Consider the following 17,406-nt stretch of genomic DNA (forward strand, 5'->3'; position numbering starts at 1 on the left):
GATACAGCCCTCACCACGTGTCAATACACTTCCGTCCACTTCGTAGTAATGCGAGGACTTGTTTATTGACAAAAACTGTTAAGATTAATTTAGCATGCTGCCAAAAACTAAGGGATTCAGATCAATTTCTTAAATTTGTGTAGTACATTACGTTTTGCTTCCAAAGAATATGTTACACTCATGAGTAACTAATTAGGAAATTTAAAATCTCCGTTCTGTGTCTGACAGAAACCTAGTCTGTATACTGTACTTTAAATGTCATTACATAACTTATGCCTTGCTTTAAAAGTTATTTTGTCCCCCAGTTGTGAATTCCATTTTCAAAGAATGACTTTACTGATTTACCTTCTGAACTCATCGTGATTATCTGCAAATCACTGTACTGGCTTCCTGATATATTAAGATTAAGATTTAAAGGAGCGGTAGTGACAGTGGCATCAATACCATAACTTTACCTTGCTTTTGCTTTACCTTACTTTACCTTACTTTAACCAGGGATAATGACAAGCAACCATAGCCTGTTTCAGATCAAAGATACAGTATGTTTGCTCGTACTAAATGAATTGCATTTATATATTTTTCCTTATGGGTGACATAAGTATTAATAATACATATGGATTATGTGCAGCAGCCATTATGTGCCATCAGATCCACTTCACAGCAGATTAAGAAGAGGAGTGAAAATCTGTAGAACTGATGAAATAAAGGGGGAACTTTTAGGTACATCAGACTGTGCAACAGCAGAGTGGGGCTTAGCCAGGACACCAGGGTTAACATCTCTGCTTTTACAACCAGTGCTGTATGATCAATCGTTTGACTTGTTCTGACCTTTGCCCATGGGAACGCCACCCCAGTTTTTTAGGGGGTGCCATAGAACAGCAGCAAAAAAGCCATTCCAAGGGCAGCACAGTGGTCAGCATTGAGGCTTTGTGCCACTGGGGCTCTGAGTTCAATTCTGGATCTGGGGTACTATCTGCATGGAGTTTGTATGTTCTCCTCATGTCTGTGTGGGTTTCCTTTGGGTACTCCAGTTTTCTCCCACAGCCCAAACACATATTGGTGGGTTAACTGGCTTCTGGGAAAAGTAGACATTAGAGTTGTGTATCTACTGGAAAGAGCACTGAAAATAATAAATGTACCAAGGCTTTTTGCATTTGTCTGTAGCTGATTTTTAAGTCAAAACCTTGTTTTATTGATAAGCTAGCCATTGTTTATAGGGTGTCAATAGCGATGGAAGTCACAATAGTGGTTAAGTACAAATCATGACCCAATAGTAAACTAAACATAATGAAGCATCACTTCAGTAGTGAATTAAGTGGATCTCCTCCTATTTGCACAACAGCTTGTGGTCCATTGGAATGAAAATCACTATGTACAGTACATGCAAGAAATTATTCTTATTACTGGTGTTGTTATTTTCTGTTGCTAATCAAATATTCTAAAAACAATACTATGGCTAAGCACTTTTTTAGGTATTAGTATCAGTTGGGCAGAAAACATAAGTACAGTAGGCAGCATATAAAAATAATTGAAAAGCAAAACACAGATCACTCAGAAATTTGAACAATTAAGCAGACTGGTGGAGTCACTGCTTTCAGAAGAAAAATGTCTGCAGGTGGTTAAATGGCTGTAAATTGCTGTTATGCTCATAGAGTTGCATATCTGGACCATCTCTCCAGCATCGCAGAGTACCTGCATCTGTTGCCATAGTAACAAATGATACACAGTTTCAATTGTTTGCTCTCTGACTGAATGCTAGGGGCGAGGACAGGATGAAAAATTCACAACTTACATGCAAGCACAAATCGCAGCAGGGAGGCAGCCTTTCTTGTGTGTTAGAAATACCATATTGAGAGTTAAAGAGATTCATAATTCCCACATGCTGCACTAAAAGGAAACTAACATTTAATTTTATGCTGAAAGTTTTTTTTAAATTTCTTACTGCAGGTAAGATAAAGTTACTGGATAAACAGCAGACAATAACCCTTCCACTATTCACAGAGGCAGTGCAGTGGAAGCTTCTCTTAATAGCATTTTCACTATGACCTGCAAATATAATTCATCCAGGCTTTTAGATTTTGAGTCAATCTTCGTCTTCTTTCTTTACAAATTGTGGCTGAACTCTTTGCCTTTTCGGAAGCTCTACGGCTATTAAATGATGCAGAATAATGTTCATTATTGTGAGACCTCAAGGCTCATCATGAATGAATTTCCCCCGAAGTGGGACCTGAGTTTGACAGGATGAAGCAGTCTAAACTACAGCAGAAGTACCTAGAGCAGCGTACATTAAATTATGGCATTATCATTGTCAAGGCCACAGTAAATGTCACAGACAACCTTTTCAAATTAAGTTGACAGTAAAGCAGGCTCAACAGTCAAAACACTGTGTTTCTTCTTTTTGTTTTTGAGTATGGAATTAAACTTTACTTGTCATATTACCATACTACAGTTTTCAGAGGGAGGGTTTCAAATCTTCTTGCTTTTAGATAGAGACTACAATTTATTTACAAGACGACAGTAATGTACTAGTATCTAGTATCTAGAGCTATAGCGAGTAATTTATCAGCAAAATCTAATAAAACACATTTGATTCAAAATCTAAATGTAATCTGAACCCAAGCCAAGATAGAATTTGAGCTACATCATCCTCTGGCTTTTAAATGGCCTTTTGTCCTTTTAAAAAAAGCTTGTACTATAGTTACATTTAAATTAATATATCATATATCAAATATTTAGATGGAATATAATTTATTGAATGACTTCCACATGCAGAAAATAGGCACGTCAGTAAACACAATAGACAGACAGATCAAAAGCTGTTTTTGATGTGGCTGTCATCTGTACTGTATATTACCCCTTTATTTTTGTGTGCCGATCAGAGACAACAACTGCCCGTGGGAGGCTGTATTTTGGAGAGGGGATATTGGATCACCCCCTCTTTCACCCAAAACAGCGTTTATGCCCAACATTAGGTAAATTGTATTTCTTAAAAAAAAACAACTCTGCGTTCCTATCAAAGTAACTGATACGGAGGTGTGCTCAGATTCAAACTTGTTTGTTGATACAAGGTAATGGAAAGGACATGCATTTGATGTACAGTAAAATTGATCTGTTTCTGCTCTATACCAGTAGGAGAGATATTAGGCATTTTGAAAATTTCACTCAAACGGCTCTAATATGAGCATTAGCTTTCAGAACATTGCCGATATACCACTTTAATAATGGCCAAAAGTACGTTAATATTATCAATGTTGAATTCTTACAAGAAAACAGTAACGTTACTTACAAATCGCTATTAAAAAGACCACGTATAGTACTGTATATAAACAGTTCACACTCAAGGACCCTACAAATATTAACCTGTAATTTAAGAAAAACACCCCTCGTCTAGCCCTGACCCAGGTGGAGAGGAATCACAGCAGCTGAACGCTTGTATAAGCTGACATCGTCGGGACCAAAAATTGTCAAAACGTCGTTAGACGAGCCTGCCCTTGTAGTCACATCACCCATGTCCCTACATTCTACAACGCTGCCGGGGAAAGACAAAGACCGATTCCTGGCACTTAAGCCCCTTCCCTGCCGCCAGCGCTAATGAAATAGAAGTCTTACCTATTAATGGCGATGTCTGCTTTTCGATTGATGCTTTTTTTTGATGAGGATTTTGCCAAAATTGGCAATGTGTTAATTTCGTCTGCCAGGTTCCACTGTCTTTAACAGCGCCCCTTACAATTTCTCTCTCGCACTTTGCAACTCTACCAGAAACGCTGGGTGTGGGAGACATGGGTGCCACTTAAAGATGCAATGGCATTTTTTGATGAGCGCGTACAGTATATGCGCGCGCCTAAATATGTTTGTGTGTGATGTACATGTGTTGTTCAAAGGCAAGACTAAGCTGCTCCTTTCAACACGGACGAGTGAAAGATGTTTTGTTTTTTTTTACCCCCAAATCCGTCTTTCGTCTCTATCACCTGAATTTCACAATTGCTGATCAGACCAGTGCTGGTGTGGGGAAAAAAAAATACTGCTACCGAAGAAATTTGAAGTTGGCAAAATGTACATTTTTGTGTTCATTTTGTGTCTGTTCACATGACAGAAACAGCTAGCTAAGGACCACACTGTTTTTCCTTGTTTCTTTTTTGTTGATTATCCCACATGTACAGATGTGCTATGTGTTTATAATAATTGTCCCCTAAGGGACAACAAAAGTTTATCTTTATCTGATCTTTTTGGTGAGTTATAAGTACATTGGCAGCTGTGCCCACGTGTGTAGTGATGTGCCTTGTGGATGGAAGACTTAAACGTTTGCACAATACAACTTATGATCTATACATTTGAACATTTTAGCCCCAGGAACACAAAAATAAATATACTGTATGACTGAAGATACTGCATGCATCCTTAAAGATCTGCAACTCCCCGTATCTTGAATAGAGCTGGTAATGTCTTACAGGGCCCTCAGACGTATCTCAGCATGTAAATACAATCTGACAGATTTCGAGTCGATAAACATGTCCGTATCCTCAAACTGCATTCAGCTGAGAACACATTCCTGATATTGTAGTGAACAAGGTTCTTAACAACAACAAGGCCCCATGAATTGGAGGACGAGCTGTCACACAGTTGCAGAGATACTGTGCAGTGGGTCCTTGAAAGTGTGGGAGCGCTGTTTCTTTAAAGGGAGGCAGCGGAAAATCAATGGCCCTGATCACCACTCTGCAGAGCTGGTACAAAATATGGAACCGATATCCTCTGCAAGGTTGCCATGGAGATGTGCTGAGACTGTAAGAGAGTCATATTGCTTCCTCATCATCCATTAAACAATGAAAGAGGGTGGGATTTAAGAGGCAGCACGAGAGCCGCACAAAGGTAGATTCACACTCTCCTGCACCACGTGAAAGTCGAAATCTCTTGAAAGACCTTACCCAGGATGGAAGACAGACGGGCTAAAACTACACATTGAATGCCAATTTACTGTACTGTATGAACTATATGTTACGCGTACATGGTTTTTGTGTGTGGCAGTTTAGGGTGGTCTTCAAGTCACACTTGCATTCGTAGTTTCACATAGTGTGTGAGACTAAATGTCAAAAATTGTCATCTGTGAAGCAAAACTAATCTATGGTCAATAAATACTTAACATACTTAGGTGGGTACACTAGGATATGTGATTACATTCTTAAGGCCTGCTTGCAGGATCAGATTTAAACAGCTGTCACAAACAGCTACACTGACAGCTGTGTCATTTCTAAGGGAGCTATTTATAGCAGAGCAGTAGTACAGTATATTGTCATACAGGCCTACTACAATTATTTTAGGTTATTAGTTACATGCTATGGGACTCATTAACAAAACACTGACAAGACATATAAAACTGTTTGACTGCAGGAATGTGCATGTCTTAATCTCTAAAGTAAAGAAACTGCTTGTGAACTCAGGAGAACATTCTAGGGAAGGATGTTTTTTTTTCCTTTTTTTTCCACTTTCTGTAGGGGTGTAACCTCATGGAGGAACTACTGTATCGTGTCAAGTGACTGTTTCCCAGTAAGTTAAAAATTATAATAACAGCCGGACGTGTTGTTTCTCAAACCACCACCTGAACACTTTGGGGTGAATGCTTCTTCCTTCAAAAATAAACTAAATAGGCATTTATGCACAATGAACATTTTCAATTGGCGAGGTAAGGCTTTTGTTCCTGCATGAGATACTTCCACTTCAAGGAGAACGAAATTCATGCAGCACAATTAACTAGAAACATTTTAGATTTCCAAGGAAACTGATCAAATGACTTCACTTAGCACACTTGCATTTGGACTGCTGAAAATCATGTCTGATTTGCCTTTACATATCAGCTCTACACTGAGAAAGGTACATTCATTTCTGGTAAAGAAAAATAAGAAAGCATTCCCTGTATGCATTTTGTTTTCAAAAAGAGTATAAGCCTTATGTTTATTGTCCGTCCTAAATCACTTAAACCCAACCCTGGGCTTTTCACTGCCTTCATACCCTGTACAGAAAAATTACTCAGAGACATACAAGAACCTAGCTCTTATTCTGCAAATGCTTTACAATGCAATTATATTAGTTTTCTTGCAAGTAACATAATGCCTATTAATACACCACTACCGCTTTTACTTCTCCTACTACTAATAAAAATAAACCTCGGAATTTCCTCAAATGAATCACATCAGCGCGTGTGTATCTCGCCAGTAGGGAGCAGTAGAGGGTCTTGTTAAGGAGATGCTGAAATGCGGCGTGCTGGGCTGCTGAAGTGCTGACTCACCGAGGCCAGCAGGGACACCTGGGAGAATTACAGGAAGCAGCGCAGGCAGGAGAGGTCAGAGCCGGCTGGGAAGCCGCTCATTCCTGAAGCCGGCTCGGCCCCTTTCCTAGGCAGCCAATGAATCAGCTTCTCGGAAGCAGGACAGAAGATTCCAGCTGATCTATTACGATACAGACATGATTTTCAAACAATCCCTGGTACTTTACTGAAGATACTCCCCATTTGCATTTTGAGTTATTACATATCACTGTTACCTGCACATAGCATACAAAGTGTGTCACTGTGTACGTTACTGTCTTTAGAAGTGATGAATATCTGCTTTCCACCCTGGGGATGAGCTCTCAGAATTCAATGCTCTTCTGCAGAAAGGGATATAGAACTAATTTAATACAAAGATACAGTGAACTACCAGTGCAGCATATCATAGTAGAGACATCATTAAAATGGCATTTAGTCATATCTAACCATTACTGTATAATTATCCTTTTCCAAAACAAAATGCTTCACCCTATTTGGATTTGCTGGAGAATAAAGTACTTACAGGTAGAGTTAATATCATTCTGACCGTGATATTAACTATGATATCAGGCAAAATAAGGATCAGAACTACATGTACTGATATGTGTTACATTTCAGATCACAGTGGTGCTATCCGATAAACTCATCTAAGCCCCTCTCTCCTTCCTCTTGTGCCTCCCATTCTCCTTACCTTTTCTAACCTGCCTCTCCTTCTCTTTCCTGACTTTATTCTGTTCTTTTTTTCCTTCAATCTGTGTCCATATTTCTGTTTCTTTCTCTGTCTGATTCTGTTTTTCCCCCACCCCTCCTCTCTCTCTCTCTCTCTCTGGATTATTGCCCAGATAGAGCTGATTGCTGCAGTGCAGTGTCATTCCCTGGAGAATAAGTGTATGTGTGGGATATCTCCTGTTCTCCTGCTCATTTCGAAAACAACAACAATAATAATAATCACTCTTTCTCCCACTTTATCTTTTTTTTATTTCCCAGAGACATTTGTTGAGTATATTTGCTTTGACCTTGAGAAAGTAAAGCTCTGCTGCCCGTGTAGACAGAGCCTGCAAACAACACGCTTGGATGAAAACTGCTTAAACTCAGGTTACACGTTGGTTGCTAGCTTTGTGTGTATGCTGTATACATAGACCCTCATGCTTTTAAACGAAAGAACAAAAGTGATTCAGAACATTCTTCATGTAAAACAGTCTGGCTGAACGTTTGTCTACATTCTAGGCTCTTCAGATGTTGAATACAAATGAGGGGAACCGAAAGAGTGCCGACTCATCTCTGCAATAACTTAACATCGGTAGAGACAAGATGATTTCAGGATGAGATTTATTGCTTCTTAATAATTAAACAAAATGAATTATGGATGTCACAATGGCCCAATACTGTGACATTGAGAACCATACTTCCCAAGCTAAAAGTGGGGTCATTAAGACTGCTGCCATTGCAGATGTGTTACAACAAACTTTGAGGCCAGTTAATAACGTAGAACCTGTTTCGAACGAATATACAGTACTGTAGTTAGAGGCAGAATATACCCACGTGAAGTGGTAACCGGAAGTATATTGAAGCCACACGTAATTTTACCTTCTTGTGAAAGTATTTTTTTATTTTTACCTTCTGAGAAATGACCGTTGATGCCTCTACTCAGATGATGACCTGGCTGGTATTTACTTACTCACGCGAGACGGAGGCCTCATGATTTCGGTGTGTATCCTGCACCGCCCAGGTGTCTCTGACATATTCCATACTTGCCAACACCCGCATAAACAGAAACAGATTGAAGTAAAGGCACAGAGCTGACATCAGCAGCACGGATAATGAAAACGATCTCTCCAACACTGTCTGGAATTGTTTAAAAAATAATTTAAATAAACCCCAGCGCAAGAACTAATGAAAGCCGGCCACAGCCCCGTCTGATAACCCTACTGGGAGTGAGAGTTTGGCGTATTTCAAGAGCTGTGTCAGCATTTCTCACAGTGTGCTGTCAACAGTAGCTCTGATGCCCGACACGGAGGTTCTGTAGCCTACAAGGTCACGCTTTGGGTAAAGGAAACGTGTGCCAGGCTCTTAAGTGCTGATCTATGGTCTACTGGCGTTGCCTTTAGCAAACCTAGACACAGTTGTTATTTGTTGATAGTACCTCCCCCACTGTGTATGCCTCTATGGCTTTAAATATGATAGTTCTATCTGTGCCGTGAGTGTCTTAATAAAAATATATGAAACCTCTCATTTAGAGTAGTTTATCTAAAGTGATTAGAGAAGAAATAACATTTTATGTTGAACAAAAACAATTTTACGGGAACAAAGCATTTCGAAAGATCCATGGGCAGCAAGCTAGGGTTACAGGAATAAAATTAGAACGTGAATTACAAAATGTGGTTGATTTGAGTTAGCATAAATTGCTCCAATTCCTAACTGCGGATGAATTTGATCCTTACAACCTAAACGTCATAAATTTGTCATTTAAGCGCAGACCACGACACGCGGATGCAATCAATATGTTGTATTGGAAGACGTGGGCCCACTAGTGTTACGAAGAAACGCCCTCTGTACACGTCTATTGGGTGACCGTGACATCAAACATCCGCATGCGCCAGTAGCCAATCACAAACGAGCAAATGGCTCTTTAAATGTGCAGTGCGCCCCTCCCACCGGGACCTCCCCTAGTTTTCCGTCTCGCCGAGAGCTCGTGGCAGCAGTTGTCATGGAGATGGAAGAGGGGCCGGCGTCGGCTCTAGGTGCTGTTGCCATGGAGATGGCGCGGGCTGCGGCGGAGAAGGACGAAAGCGGTGCGCATCTGGGACTCCAGGAGCTGCAAGAGCCGCTTCAGCACCAAGGACAGCAGCAGCGAGCGGCGTCACTGTTCTGCCAGGGGAAGTATTACATGCTGATCGCAATCGGGGAAGTCGCGACAGAAAACCAGCTCCGAGCCGTCAGAGAACATACCGAACTGGGTGAGTCTGCAGGAATGCCCTCGAGTTTTATCGCGCTGCACCGCTCTATGCGCAAGTGTGCTGGAAAGGGTGTCGGGGCTGCAAAACATACCAGGAAGAAGAATCAAGTTGACGCAACTTTTAGCCGAGGGAACACGTGAAGGCAGATCCTTGGGTTATAAAGTCCAACTTTCACCAAGTTCAAGTTTTTGCAATGATGGGAGAGGGCAAAGTTTAGCTGGTTTAGGCATCTGGTGCAGAAGAAACTCAAGAGAAAGTCAGTGAAGTCTCCAGGGTTTTCTGAATTCCGACAGATTCTAAGCAATTGAAAAAAAAAGCCAGATTTTATCTTGGTCTACCATATCACGCCTTGTTTTTTTAAAAAGAAAATTTTATGTGATAATAACTTAATACAGCCCAACCCTGTTAGTCCTGTAGAGGCAGAATCTCCAGAAAGTTCATTCATTTCTAACATTCCCGATTGTTTCCAAACTGTAAATCTTCAATTCTCTGTCTTCAAGATTCAAGATTAAAGATTTTTTATTTGCCATATACAACAAGTGTATTGGAATGCTTACTCGTTCAGCTGTACCCAGTAACAGTAGAGAAGGGAACAAAACAGGCAGACAGGCATGACAAACAGACATGGACAATACATTTAGACAATAGACGTTATAATACAGCCAAGACAGGACATAGTGCAAACAGTGCGGTACCTTAAAGTGCAGGTGCTAATTTGTGCAGGTGCTAATTTGAGCTGTTTATGATACGGACTGCTTGGGGGAAGAAACTGATTTTGAATCTATTGGTCAGTGTTCTGATACTGCGATACCTCCTACCAGACCCCAGGGGTGAAAACAGACCGTGGTCAGGGTGAACTGGGTCCCGAAGTATAGCTCAAGCCCGGTTCTGGCAGCGGTCGAGATATATCCGGTCGATGGAGGGGAGCTCGGTCCCAGTGATTTTCTGCGCGGACCTCACAACCCTCTGTATGGCTTTTCCGTCCTGTACTGTGGCTCCACCATACCACACCGTAATACCACCGGTCAGGACTGCTAACAACGTCTGGATTTGATATACAGCAAGACTCTGAAGACATAGGTGACCAGGCGATTCCACTACCTTAACATTCTCACGAGATCACGGATAAAAACAACGCTTACAAACGAGTAAACAAAATGCCAATGACGCATCCGTTAGGATGAATTCACGTGAAGCAGAAACGATTTAAAATACTTCGTAAGGCACCGAAAAGTTCCCCAGTTCTGCCTCCAGTTCCTCAGTTCTGCCTTCGGTGAGGAGGAAAACATCGCAGAGCAAGGGAGCTGATATCCCCGCACAGACTTCATAAACAATTCACACTGCGACGCCAGCCGTCGGTCGAAAAAATTCAAAGGCCGAGAAACAATTCCTAAAGGCCCTGTGCTTAATAAACAAATAATACCGCTGACAGCAGAAATGTAAAAAAATATATTTATATTTATATAATATTGCGGAGAGGCAGCAGTCCGCTTTGCACTATTTGGAGTGATGAAATGTTTAAGGATGGGGAGGGCTCCACTGACTCCATGCTCATTTACATTTCACCGCTCATAAAGGCTTTCCGGTACCACAGACCAAATAATCCGCTTAAAAAGAAGGGAAAAAAAGAACGAAAACGGGAGAAACGAAAGTCGAGACAATGGAAACGCAAGTTTCCTATAATAGGAAAATATGAGAGCCTAGTGACATACTGTATGTCCCTGCTTTGCTTGGTAAGTCTATTATGTATACAGTATATTGTCTATTATTTATATAATAAAATATGACGTCCCTGCTATTTTTCTCCTGGAGAAGGTTTACACTGAATAGGTTTCTGAGTTCATTTCAGCAGATGGAAGTCATGCAAGAACTCACCTAAAGCAACATTAGAATGATAAATATTCAAATCTTAATCACATATCATCAGAAAAAAGCACTATTGGCAGTGTAAAGCAACACTGTATGGTAGGCCTACATTCAACAACATATAACAACAGTTTTGGCATGCAAACAGGAAACTTAATTTAACTTAAAAACTTAAGGAACTTAAGTAAAACTAAAAAAAAACACCTTTTAATTAATGTACAAACATTATTGGTACCATCGGGGCATTGACACTTCATTTGAAACACGCAGTCTTTGTTTCTTTGTAAGGTCAACACACAGGCCTCACTGTTGTCTGTACGATGATGCTGTAAAAATTACTCAAGGGATATAGAGTAGAGTCGATTTATGAAATTCGCAGATTTTCAAAACACAGTGTACAAATGAAAATCATTATTTTAAGACGTCCAAATAAAGTGCTTCTTATAGTACATACAATAAGTTGTGATTGCATGCACTGGTTACAGTAAATAAATGACTCATTATTTATAAGTCTTGCTATTGTTTGACAGAAACAGCATTTTATTTTACAGTATGGAGAACCAAGTATTTGTGTTAATTTTTCAAACATAATTTAATTCATTATAGTTGTAGCACCAGGTGTTATTATTTAAACAAAATAGAATAAATATAGGATAAAAAATAGGAACATTGCTAAGAATGTTGATAAATGACACTGATTAACACATTTTATAATATTATCAACACTTCAGCGATTCCTGTTCCAGTGTCTCTGTTGTAGAAAGCTCTGTGTTTCTAGAAATACCTTTAGTTTGCAGCTTGAATCTTTTTATAACATTCTGTAGAACTCTATAAGTGTTTTAGAGTTCGAAAAACCGAACAATGCAAAACAAAAACAATGGGATGAATTAAAGAAAGAAAAAAAGTTTTTATAAAAGCTGTATAAAAGTAGTAATATCAACATAACCTGTGCAATATATTATAATATATAACACTAATTAAAACAAAGCAATATTAATATTTAATTACTAAATGATGAAATGCTTAGTATTTCTGTTAATACGGGGATCGGAGACACCTTAAACTGTGCACAATAGAAAGACATTCATGCAAGAGAAATGGCTATGATACCCAAATATATAATAACATCAATTCCTCTTTTTAACGGTTGTGAACTCGAGACAATTAAGTTTCCAGAACATTTCTATGATTTATAGTAAGTTTCTTGGTGCCTGGATAGTGATAAGTGAGAAAGTCTAATCTTCAAGGCCTCAGTACTTTATTTGTAATCAGGACGATCTTCAATCAATATAAGGGGCTCATCTGATATGAGTAAATAAATATAGACAGGTAGATTAGATTTATAACAAATTCAAGCTATTTATGGTGTAGTTTGCAATTCCAATTTGGAAAACGTGGTCCTGTCTTGAAGTTGTATGAATAACAGCTGCAATATATTTGACCTTCAGGCATCTGTGTGATTTACTGCTCCAGGAGAATGCTCCGTAAAGATTTTGTTATGGCATTTCTTTAGCAGGAATTACCTGGGAGGGAGGAGAAAGTGTAAAGACAGGAAGAAATGGTTAGAAGGCAGGTAACCTGTGCCGTGATGTGGATGCCAGTGGTGTTGTCTTATAAACACGGTGGCATGACTTTTGCTCTGCGGCAGTCTCCAGTCTCTGCAGTGGTGCCTGAGGCAGATGGGCAGTGCCGTGGTAGGGTTGCTGTGTTTGTCACACAATTGCAGAGGGACAGAAACCTCTCTGTATGCAATTCTGCCTTCACTGCGTACCTCGCCATGCCAGGAGCCTCAGGGTGATGGATCACTGTTTTGGCATCAGCCTCACTCCCACACACTGCTTGGAAGCACTCAGACTGGCGCCCTGTAATTTACAGCGTGACGCCTGTGCCAATGACAAACAACAACAACAATGGATTCATCTATGCCAGTGCAAACACAGCTTTATATTCTCACAGTACTTGGACATACCAGTAATCAAAAGATTGAGCTAATACCTGTTTATCTTTCAAAAAGGGGTTTATAATGTAGAGGCAAAGTCAGAGCTCAAACCAGGTCAAGTAAGACGAAACGTGAAGTATTATTCTCACTAATCAGACATAAAAAACACTTACAGCCAATAAATCCATTTGTCACTTTCAAGCTGGTTTAATGCGTTAAGTAAAAGTGCTGGCTCCATATCCAGCTGTATTTGCCCAGCCTGCATTAAGATAATTCTATCAAGATTAAGCTTCTGTGAAATATCAATTAATCTTAAATCAGATATGAACCCTTATCATTTTTAGTTTTACCCCTGGTTTTGCTTTTCAGCCTATAATACTCTTTTCCTCAGGAATTTCAAAAACTCTCATCTGAATTATGCCTTTATCCAGGTCATAACTATGAAAGAAAGAACGAAGGTGACGGTGTTTTCTTTTTTGATGAAACCTTCAAGTTCCTCCCACCCACCAGGAAGGAAAGATTAGGGCTCAGAGAATTACCAGAGGCCTCCCGCTGTGGTAGCAGGACTGACTCCTCTTCCTGAGAGACATCTGTGCCGACAGAGACAGCCATTCTTCCTGACAAAGCATGAGATTACTGGCTGTCTGACACAGCCATCACTCAGCTCAAACCCTGTGCACAACATCAACCTGTGCATCCCTGCGCCTCCATACCATGTAGACTTATGGTAGGTTACAGCTCACTGCCCGAGAAGCCCAAGACCTGAGGTGTGGAAATGACATTTTTATACGATTTACCTTGCTTTACTCTTCACCAGCATGCTTTTTAAATGGTTTCAATGAAGATGATATTTTTTCGTCCTACTTTTACCATTGTATACTGGAGCAACTATTCATAAGCATCTGCACCACCCATGGAACTGTTGTTTATGCAAAGAAACAAACACAGACGTCAGCTTGGAAACATCACAGACACCAGGTGGTCAGGCTCATGGTCTCTAAACATCAACCTCTTACAGCAAGCAGGGTGCAACAGTGTGCAGATAATACTTTCTGATCACATTAGGACTTAGTGTAGCACATAAGATTCCCTTTGCATGTAGTTTAATCCATTCCAGGATTCACTATAGCTTAATCATCTGCACCAAAGCTTATGGATTCTACGATATTCCCAATTAAAAAGAGATCCTACAAAATAATAGTTTGCAAATATGTGGAATAGTTGCACATCATTCTAAACAACACTGTTCCACTTTCTTTAGGTCTCTATACAGTAGGTTAGTTTTCACAGTAAGTATGAGATCTGATGTGTAATGGAATTTGAACTGAAAATGCAATTTGTTGTGGCAGAATAGCACATATAGCACAAATATAGCATTATCACATATATGTCCAAAGAGGGCATCCAAGAAAGTCTTCTCAATAAATATTTAGGTTTTTCATCCAAAAATACTGAAAATGCATGGATGGAGTCTTATATTTTCTTTGCAATTTCCTGTTTTTCAGACATCTGTTTAAAGTTTTCTAACCAGTTTGGGAATTGTGACTCATACATACTGATTTACAATAGATTCTTAATAGGGTCCAGACAAGGCTGTTGTCAACAAATGATCTCCAGCCAGCGTGTGGATATAGATTTATAGACCAAACGCATGGGACGCAAATTGAGTTACAATGAAATACGATGAGATTCGGAGGCGTCATTGAGTCAGTGATAGCTCCCCATGCACAGTGGCAGCTGTGAGAGAATGCCCTTGACATTGTAATGAAGACAATGATTTCTTTCTCTCTCTTTTCGTCACAGTCACAGCTCACTGTGCTGCATTCTGATAAACATTCATGGCCTCTTACTGCGCAAACGTGGGCCATGCTTTGACAGGCAGCCAATAAGAAATGCGTTCATTGAAAACCAATCAAAATTAAGTATGTTGCACCAGATATTAATGATGAATAAAACTGCATAGCTGGTACACACAGTGTCTTTGGCAAAGTACCTTATGATTGCTGAGTTTTATTTATGCAAAACCCATTTTGTAACAAAGGTCTTTATATCCGTATATTTGAGAGTGCTTGAGATATGTTTTTACAAAAGAAAATACTTGCTTACCAGACAACAATAAAAGGGTTTCAGAATATTACAGGGTGCTAATGATATGCCTCTGATTTGGAGTTTAGGGTGGTTTTAAGGCTAGCCGTTAAAGTTGAAAGATGGGCTATTTAGGATACAAGCATTGGCTAAAGCTTATGTTTAGATTTAAATTAGATTAAAGAAGCCAACGTAGTTCAATGGCTTTGCACGTGGTAGCCATTCTGTCTCTGCCCAGTTCCTATTCTACCCTGTAAGGAAGATCTTTCTTAAATCTGACAAAAACTGCTGAATAGTCTCAGAATTGTTTATACCAGGTTCTGCTGGGATCCTTGGATATTTCAGCATTTGTTATTCCCTTTCAAGTGCTGCTAAAACTCTGTGTGAAAGCAGTGGGCTGGAGGGAGGTAGGCACCATTTTCCCATTGCAGATCATCCCACTCTGAGAAAGTCAGGGAGCTTTAATGAGCGCTGCACCCTGAGCCAGTCAGACAGGAACAGGACATGCAGCTGCTAACCGCAGTGAGACAGCAGCGGACATGCTCAGATAGAGCCCAGTTAGAGCCAGAGAGACAGTGTGTGTGTATGAAACAGCATGAATGCAGGTGTGACTGTATTCTCTTTTATATTGTAAAGCATTCTGAGGGGTGACCTTTTAAAATAGATCTTTATTTGACCTTGATCAACTGTAACATTCATTTGAGTAGCTTAGTGGTGAATGAGCTGTAAGGAAGGTTCATGGTGTCTGTGACCATTTTGTATGCATTGGTTTTCAATGTGTTTTTCACTGCAAACATTTTTGAAGCATTTTGAAAGCATTACTCAGCATTAACGAGACTGTCCATCAGGGCTTAAAAGAGCCTTGAAGACATCAACGACACTGGAGAGTTCATTTGGCTCAACCTGCTATACACCTGTGGCAGGATGTGCTGCTGCATTTCACATCCTGGTTATGGTGGTGGAAATTAGTCTTCTTCCTTCTGACATGGCAAGATGGTGACCTTCATCAGTCCTGTCAGTTACAAAATAGCCAGTCACTATTAACTGTAGTAACACTAGGGAAAAAATAAAATGAAGACTGGAAAGTGTTACAGTTTGGAAATAAGGGAACTTGGTTCTGCAAGGTACAGTAACTTGAAAGCAAAACCAACATGTTAAATTAGAAGATGCAAGGGGGAAGAATTAAAAGAATTCCTGATTGTTGTTGATCATTAAGCCACTAGGCAAACATTTACTATGGTAATCCACGCTAAAGCAAAGTGAAATTGTGGTAAAAGTATGTAGTATGGTGAAACATATTACATACCTTTACAAGTATGACATTCAAGCTCTGTGTTATGCCTCTCAATAAGTATGAGCTGTGTGGAAAATTACAGAACAGTAAGAAAGTGAGATTGCAGTGGCAAAGGGTCCTCTCATTACTGTGCGCCTGCTCCATAATGAAACCTGACAGCAGGGCTGCTTCGCTGAACGAATCCAACATGTCATCTTCTAACTATGGATATTGGCTTCAATTTTTGCAGAGAATTACTTGTTATTCTCAGAAAACTTCAGTTTTCATCCTGCCCCTGTATAGCCTTCTAAGGCACCTGCCTAGTGATAAGAAGAGTCTTGCTCATCTCATTTTAATAATCAGCTCTTACCCGTGTATGTTCTGTCAGACAAAATGATTGATCGGAAGAAGCTTGTAGTCGGTTAAAAATACATTTTGTGTTTTCCATAGTGTAAAATACTTTATTGTCTCTGTCTCCTGCTTTACTGACTGTCCTTGTTGTTTTGACAGGAATTCGCTCATGGGATATCGACCTCACTTCCTGTGACCTTGACCAGCAGCTGCAGCAATTTGTGACACGGCACTCAGCACAGTTCTCCGCAGAGGTCAGAGGTTAGTTTCCCCAGGCCAAGGGGTATGACGTGTCCACAGGATGGTAGCTCATTTGATAAGAGTAAATGAAAAACATCAAGCTTTTAGTGTAGTGAACTATAACAGCAATTAAATCACACACCCTTACAACTTCACAGATTGGATTAAACATTTGTATTTGCCAGCCTGATGAACATCCATTAATTTCAGTGCATGAAGGGTTTTAACGTAACTTGATCCAGAATAAAGGCAACAATGAAATTTCTTTTTTGTTCATTTCCTGCATTTCCAGTAAATGTATCATATGATACAAATATTGGTAAAATCCAGTTCGGCCTAGATCTGCTTTCCAGCATAATTTAACCTGTCACTGATTATTTCATTAGGAATGTGTGAG

General features: G+C 39.9%; 1 protein-coding gene across 1 annotated transcript in view; it reads left to right on the forward strand.

Annotated features, from left to right (window-relative positions):
- Positions 1–8,993: 8,993 nt before the first annotated feature.
- The window catches only part of map1aa (microtubule-associated protein 1Aa), a 71,849-nt gene continuing 63,436 nt past the window's right edge, over positions 8,994–17,406 (forward strand). The window contains exons 1-2 of the mRNA XM_088920697.1: positions 8,994–9,255; positions 16,929–17,030. Coding sequence (XP_088776823.1) covers positions 9,006–9,255; positions 16,929–17,030 — 352 coding nt within the window. The 5' untranslated portion in view covers positions 8,994–9,005. The remainder of the gene's footprint in view (positions 9,256–16,928; positions 17,031–17,406) is intronic.

Source organism: Atractosteus spatula, chromosome 7, assembly GCF_055471065.1.
Source record: "Atractosteus spatula isolate fAtrSpa1 chromosome 7, fAtrSpa1.hap1, whole genome shotgun sequence".
In the NCBI taxonomy this organism is placed as follows: domain Eukaryota; kingdom Metazoa; phylum Chordata; class Actinopteri; order Semionotiformes; family Lepisosteidae; genus Atractosteus; species Atractosteus spatula.